Below are 8,191 nucleotides of genomic sequence, written 5' to 3'. Positions count from 1 at the left end.
ATAAAATATATATTAAAAATGATAAAATAAATCTTAATAATATTATAATTATATAATAATATATTTTGTATAATAAATAGTATTATATTATTAAATAACTTAATATAATTAAATAATACTAAATAATTAATAATTTGACTATATATTATTTTTTATCACATTTATTAGATTCAAATATAAGCAAACCATACAATAAGATTATTAAATAACTTAATATAATTAAATAATACAAATAATTAAATAATTTGACTATATATTATTTTTTATCACATTTATTAGATTCAAATATAAGCAAACCAAAATAAATACAATAAGAATAATTAGATAAAATATCATTTGTTTTATTATATCTATCTATCTATCTATCTATGGTGGTTGCTATGTGGCTTTGTTCTCTCATTCAATATAATGATAAAAATTCTATAGACAAAATTGATATTCAACACCTGAAAAGCTTGTATTGTGGTGTATTGTACCTTTTTTTGTCGGCGGGTTGGGGCTGGATCCAGGTGTGCCAGGTCTCGGGTCAGATTTGATTGGTTCTGTTTTTGAGGGAGGGTCTGTTATGAGGGAGGAGTCTGTGACCGTTGTGTCGTCAGCTTTCAGGATCTCACTGTCCAACTCAATCTCTTTCTGAAGCGTGCCGCTCGTCCCTGGAGGAGATGTGAGAACTGGAGGAGTGAGAGAAACGAGAACGAGAAAATTATTAATTTTATTAATAATTATTAGCTAATTAATTTACATTAAAAACATAAAGCAGAATTTGCCAATTAGAATCATCCTTTGAAAACTAACCAAAGATTTAGCAGCGTAAGAGTAAATTGACAGCAATAAAATACTATATATAAAACTGGTAATTTGGCACTAACCACAATCATAATTGATGAACTTTGCAACACTGACACAGTTATTGAACTGAACTGAATCAACACTGAACTAAATTGAGCTGAATAATGACACTTTTCCCTTCTGTACAGCTTATTTATTTATTTATTTGGCAGAAAATGTGGGGAAAATGTATAATTTTGTGTCTGTATTAAGTTTTTTGTTAATGTTGTGGAATAAACAAACAAACAAACTGATAGCTATATAATCTGTAAAAAATACTAATCATAAAAATAATAATGTTAAACTTAAGCTATGGCTACCATGGTCAATTTTTGCATTAGATATATATTAACCAAACTCATGATTTCAAGCATCATTCCCTGGCAACTGAAGCATCATTTTAAGGACTCGTGTGAATCAACACAGAATCTCCAGGACTGTTAATACAGGCATTTGTATGCTCCAGCATGCAGTATCAGATTTTAACCCAGATTCACTCCGCAGAAATCATTTCACTCGGCTTCCTCGCTAACCGAGCACTTCAACCCCATTAGCAGGGCATTAGCAACCTGTTCACACTTGACTCACACGTAAAATACATTAAAGATGACATGTGATCTCCCTCCCATGGGATTTTCACATGAGAAACACAGCAGAGAATCATTAGACTCTTGTGTAGCTCTTTTCTCTGAATATGTGGATGAGGCCTTGAGGAATCAGCACTGTCACCACACATGCGATAAACGTTGACTGTACCCTTCCTAGGCCTTGCTTTTCCAACTTAGTGCTTTCATCAGTTTAATGCAAGTCCTAAACCCTCCCCCATCATTAACATAATGGATTGAGTGGCTTCTGAAGGATTAACTGAACGCGATGCTGTAGAAATCCATGACTGCAGCCCTTCAGATGAGTTTGGATAATGATCATGGCTTGAATCTAATTAGATAACAGGATCAGTAGTGACTGCTCATTTAACAGCTGACTAAATATGTTTATTCTCTTCCCATCAGATGCAGAAAAGAGCTTCGGACGTGTTGAAGGTCCGCTGGAGCAGCGAGACCCTCCGGAGAGGCAAAATGAAGGGCATTTAAAGGGCTGGTGGTTTCAAGATAACAGCTTCATCTCAGCTTCAAAAAGACAGTGCTGGGCAGAGAGGGTTGAAAATGGGCAAAAAGTCATATTCATCTCTAACAAACGCAGCTAGATGCTAGCTATATGAAGAAACCATTTGCAAAAGCATCAAATGCTACTGTATCACAACAAAATGATCAATGTCAATTATCTATATAGTGGCACACCAAAATTATAGCCTATATTAGGATTTCCCAAAATGGGGTTCATGAGGGAAATATATTTAGGTTTTTATTTGTGACCCTGGAGCACAAAACCAGTTTTAAGTCGCTTGGGTATATTTTTAGCAATAGCCAAAAAAACATTGTATGGGTCAAAATTATCGATTTTTCTTTAATGCCAAAAATCATTAGGATATTAAGTAAAGATCATGTTCCATGAAGATATTTTGTACATTTCCTACCGTAAATATATCAAACCTTAATTTTTGATTAGTAATATGCATTGCTAAGAACTTCATTTGGACAACTTTAAAGGCGATTTTCTCAATATTTTGATTTTTTTGCACCCTCAGATTCCAGCTTTTCAAATAGGTACATCTCGGCCAAATATTGTCCTATCCTAACAAACAATACATCAATGGAAAGCTTATTTATTCAGCATAATGATGCAAACATCTCAATTTCAAAAAAATTGACCCTTATGACTGGTTTTGTGGTCCAGGGTCACATTTATCTATTTGCATCTGTAGACTGCAATCAGTTTTTTTTTATTTTTTTTATTTTCCAGTTTCATTTTAAAGTGATTGTGTTCTGTGTTTTGTCAGTTTTAGTAGTTTTTTTTATATGTCTTAATAATATATCTTTTTATATATGTATTAATTTTTAAATTTGGTTTTAGTTTGAGTTATTTTAATAATAATCAAGTCAAACTAAATTAAAATGAGAAATGTTGTCTTGGTATTTAACAAAAATAAAAAAAAGTTTTATATTTTATTTTAATTCAGTTTTAAGTAACACAAATATTTTAATGATAATTTAGCATTTTTATGTGTTTTTTTTTTGTTGTTAACTACAATAATCCTGATATGCACTAGTCATTAACAATCGGAAAATGTCTGTTAAATTGCAACTTAAAAACTGACCACTGACCTTGTGTCAATCATAACTACTGTGCCACACCAAGTTTAAAGCTTTTATCAAAACTTCAATGTTGAACAGTTGACCTCTGACCTCAGGGGGTAAACATGAGGTCAGCGTGGGTCTGAACATCCTGTTTTGATTAGAGGGCATGTCTGTGTTTCTCCAGTTGTTTCTGAGGCCGATGAGGTTTCCTTCTTTGAATGTGCAGCTGTCGTCTTCTAAGGGCCAACCTCATGACAGGAAGACAAAAAGCCTGACTGCCTACAGACGTTACTGCTGTTCAGAAGAGACAATCGCTGAGCTTTGCTACTGTAAATAACTCAGAGAAAACCATACGGCAGTAAATAAAGTACACTTTTGGCAATTCAATCCCTTACAAACATTGAGCCGCACATCAAAGTCCAATGATAAGTCCCAGCTTCCCCTCTGTACTCTCTTTTTAGAGGAAGTCAAGTTCGCATGTTCGGTCTATGAAGGTTAGCAGCAGGCCAGTGTCTCACTGCTGAGACCAATGGGACAAACTGTCTGCATTAACAAAGAAACGCCATCTGTCCCGGGAAAGACACAGAAGTGTGTCATTTTCCTTCTGCTTAGAAACAGATACGCTCACACTAATCAGATGCTAAATTAACTCTAATTTGGAGATGGAATTAATTAGTTCTTCACAGAAGCAATTAGGCTGGTACATAACGCATGTTAGATGTGAGATACCATAAGCAGACACTGATTTGTTATCAGAACATTACGGCAAATTTAGGACGGAGATTTAACAAAATCTTTCAGGATGGCCCCTGACCGCTGAAGTCAAAAGTTCAAATGTCAAATCTTCCACATGAAAACAAGTGCAAACTCTTTAGTCATGAGTTACGTTAAACGCATTTAGACCTGTTAGAATTACTGCAATTACATTCCATGTTTGTAAAATAATCAAAAAGTAAGTCGCATGGGGGATATTTTGAGGATCCATTGGTTATTTTGATCAGATGAACATAATAAATAATAATATTTAAATAATATTTATTTAATAATGAATAAATAATACAAGGCGTGGTCTATCGCCAAAATGAAAGCTCAATAGTTTAACATTTGAAAATGATGAAATTAAGACTTTTTGTAAATTTTCATTTTAAAGTTAAACTGTAAAATAAAATGATTATCGTTGTATTATTTTTTATTAAATACTGTTTTTTTATTTTTACACTTAAATATTACAATGTCTTTTTAGATACATTTAATATATACATTTAAAGCCCTACAAATAAGCACAGCAAATCTGGAGCTTTTTATAAATTTGAAAAATCGCAATTATGTTTTCTCTTCTATTCCTTTGATTTGTCTTGGTGGCTTAGTAACTTCAGGAGAAAAACCTTAAAAATACATATAACAATATCATTTCTATAATGTAATGCATTTATAAGTGATTTAGAATATGGAAAAAAATTTTTTTTGAGATATTAAAAAGTTGAGGTTTAATATTATGCAAAGAATAATTGATGACTTAAGGCTTGTGCACACCGGGACGATTATCGCACGCGATAATCGCTGACGTTTAACGCCTCGTGACTAAACAAAGGGCGCCAATGTGAGTGTGCACATGCACCGACGCGCAAAATGCCAGGCGTAAAAGCGTCATTTTTAAAAACACGCCTTGGGCTCGTTTTTTTGGTTTGACGCACCACATTAAAAACTGGCCGACCAATGAGATTGGAGCTTTTGTTCATGTGCCTGGAGCTGCTGAAGTTACAGTAAAACACGACATGGTAGCGCGCAAGCATGAACATGAATGTAGAGCTGCTGGTCTCATTGGTGTCTGAACACAAAGAGCTTTATGACAAACTCGACAGCGACTACAAAAATCGCGATAAGAGGAAGTTGTTATGGAGAGGAATTGCAGATTAAATAGGATTTGATGTGTATTTCTGTTTTTAATTAAGCGCCATCTAATGTCAGGGAGTGAATTTGCACATTCACTCAGCTCATCACCAGTGAAAATCGCTTGGGTATGAACACAAAGACACGTCGAAAAACGTCTCGAAAAACGTTGGCGATAAGCGCGCGCGATAATCGTCCCGGTGTGCACAAGGCTTTACTGTTGAATTATTGAAAATCAATTAATGCACCACCTGAGGTGGTAATGCCAGCTTAAAAGTGCTGTGGTATGATTAATTATACTAATTATAATGGTTGACGCTGTCTTTAATCCCATCAGCACGGCAACAGGAACAAATACAAAACCTCCCAAGATGCACTAGGGGAAAATGTAGAAAAAAGAGGTCAGTACCAAAGTTTTGTGAGCTTGAAAGAGAAATAAAAACATTGCATGTGATCCAGGGATGAGACAATGTTTTGGCAAAGGGACAAAGAGATAAAAACAGCAGTAAAACCCGAGACTAAAGCATAAAAAGGGTTTAGGACGTGTCCAGGCAGATCATCTGAGACGCAGCAAGGGAAAACCTCACTACAGAGACGAGAGGTCTGGAATTTCGGAAAAAAAAAGAAGAAAGATCCTTCTGACAGGCTTTGTGCTACAGTACATTTGGTGTTTCAGAGAAAAGGCCAGGATGAATCTCCTTCCTGATGATTTGGTTTGTGCAGGCAGTCCTGTAGCCACAGCAGAGGGCATCTGACCGCAGTCAGCTAAACATGCAGACACCTGCGTTTGAGTATAAAAGTTCACGTGACGGGCTCCGCACCACAGACACAGATCTGTCAGGTCCATCGCAGCCAGATCGAGTTTCACCTCTAGCTAACAGTAAAAATAGACCCCACAATCCCTCATCAGCCATAAAAGGAGATGAAAAAAATATAGTAGACAAGAAATGCAATGAGAGAAAAGTAGACCTTTACATTTTCTGCAAGCAAAACTCACCACCAAGATAGGGTGTTGTGTGTGGTTGCCAAGGTGTTGCTATGCAAAAACTAAAACTATTAATTTTTTTTTAAATAAGGTTTAAATTAAACAAAATATAACTATGATAAATTTAAAATGAATGAAAATTAGAAATGTTGCATTGGAAACTAACTGAAATAAGTATAAATTGATTCACTAAAATGATTACTAAATAAATAAAAACTTAAACTGAAATAAAATAAATGTAAAACTTACATTTTAGGCTGATATTTTTTTTTTTTAATGGTTAGGTAATAGCGTTTTTATCGTTAACTAAAATTGAAACTTCTTCTTAATTGAAATAAAGCTGAAATTAAAAATAAATAAATGAAAAACTTAAACTTATCTCAGCCAAGGCAACATTTATCATTTTTTATTCAGTTGAAGCAGTAAAATTACTGGAACTGAATGAATAAAAACTTAAACTTAAAACTGAAATAAAAATCAATGAGACCTAAACAGTAATATAAAAAATTAAAATGACAAAAAATATAAAAAGTCATATAAAAATATTATATTAAATGTACTATAAATATTTGAGTTACTTTTTTTAGTATTATTTATGTGTTATTATTATTTTTAAATCTTAGGTTGAATTTAATTTTCATTCAGTTTTAGTCATTATTTATTTCCAATCATTTAATATTTAGAGATTTTATTTATTTCAATTAACAAAATGGGTTTAATAGTTTTAGTTACCGACAGAAGAACAAATATAGACAGAAGTTAGACAACTACTTTTATACAAACAACAACTAAGATTATAAAGCTATAAAATGCATAACTCGTGATTCATTCTTAAATTGATGAAAAATGTTTGAATTGACATTGAAAACAAACACAAAGTGGAGACACTTCTATTTGCTCTTTATGTAATCACACTCCTATCTAGATGAAAGAATTTGCATTTTAAAAACATCCTATTTGTGTTTTTTCCTTTGAAAACCCTGATGTGATTTAAATATACAGCTGTAAATACGCTCCGTTCTGTGGGTTTTGCATTAGCATATGTGCTCGATGAAGGGATTTACAGACACAGTGGTGTGAAGTGGGTCAGTTGCACGTCCATAACAGGTCTGTGTGTGTCAGCAGCGGAGGGAAGAGCACAAGGCTCAGTGGATCTGTCGGACCTCAGGCATGTGCAGCATGCATCGCTACTGTCTGTGTGGATGGCAACAGAACACAACATGGCACAGGGCGCCTGAGATCTGCACACACAGGCACATGACCGTAAGAAAGCAGCAGTGGAGCTAAACAAGGACACTGAGAGACTCACAGAGTAGATATTTCCTACTGTACACTTAAAACCACAACCACAAATACCGATTGCTAATAATTTAATTGTAAGTGTCCTGCAAGCAGTAAACTTCATATTTTTTCACATGGGTCATTCACAGGGAACTGTGCTATTTTGACTTACTGCTGCTATAATTAACAAGATGCTGCACTGAGGCACATTTAACATTTGACAGATTTAACGTTTAGTAAATAATGCAAAAGAAATGAAACATTTTATTTAGGTTTTTAATCTGACAATTTTATCAGAGAATTTGCATCTGCTGTACTGCATCAACTAATTTTATTGAAATTAAAATTAAAACTCTACATTGAAAGTAATGGTTTGACCTTTCTGGCATCATATTTAGGGCAGTTACATAATTATAAATCTTTTCCAACTGGTTCAAACATGCTTAAAGGGGTCATCGGATGCAAAATTCACTTTTCAAGTTGTTTGAACATAAATGTATGTTGGAAGTGTGTGTACACATCCATCCTATAATTATCCATCCTAAAAATCCATCCAGTGTTTTTTTTTTTAAATCCCTATTTTAAAATCCCCTTTCTCAAACCAGGCTGTTCTGAGAGCCCTGTCAGAATGACGTAGTTCTGTACAGGCCCCTCCCACGATAGTTGATTGACAGTAGTGTTTCAGCACAGACTGGACTGAGTCATTTCGTTCATTTTAGCAAAATATAATTAAAATGTTACGTGTTACTTCCCTAACACGTCTACTACTTACACAAACGTTGATCACACTACAAACAATACAAAACTGCTATAAGAAACAGAAAAGATGAATTCATTGTTTACCTGGGTCTTCAGTCTATGATTAGCTCACCTCACCTCTTATCTGACAAGTCTTCGGGTTTGAGTCGTTCGTTCATCACGTGACAGCCCCATAAACTTAACCAATGCAGTCTGAGCCGGAAAGAGAATTGATTAGTTCATCTCTCGAGTCTTCGGGTTTGAGTCGTTCGTT

General features: G+C 34.3%; 1 protein-coding gene across 4 annotated transcripts in view; it reads right to left on the bottom strand.

Annotated features, from left to right (window-relative positions):
- map7d1b (MAP7 domain containing 1b) overlaps positions 1 to 8,191 on the bottom strand; it is a 53,109-nt gene that overhangs the window by 32,083 nt on the left and 12,835 nt on the right. For all 4 annotated transcript variants that reach the window (XM_016477934.1, XM_016477935.1, XM_016477936.1 and 1 more), the window contains exon 2: positions 477 to 671. In XM_016477934.1, coding sequence (XP_016333420.1) covers positions 477 to 671 — 195 coding nt within the window. The remainder of the gene's footprint in view (positions 1 to 476; positions 672 to 8,191) is intronic.

This window comes from Sinocyclocheilus anshuiensis, unplaced genomic scaffold (genome assembly GCF_001515605.1).
Source record: "Sinocyclocheilus anshuiensis isolate Anshui unplaced genomic scaffold, SAMN03320099.WGS_v1.1 scaffold1524, whole genome shotgun sequence".
Classification (NCBI taxonomy): Eukaryota; Metazoa; Chordata; class Actinopteri; order Cypriniformes; family Cyprinidae; genus Sinocyclocheilus; species Sinocyclocheilus anshuiensis.
Note: the sequence above shows the minus strand (reverse complement) of the source record. Positions and strands in the feature narration are given on the sequence as shown.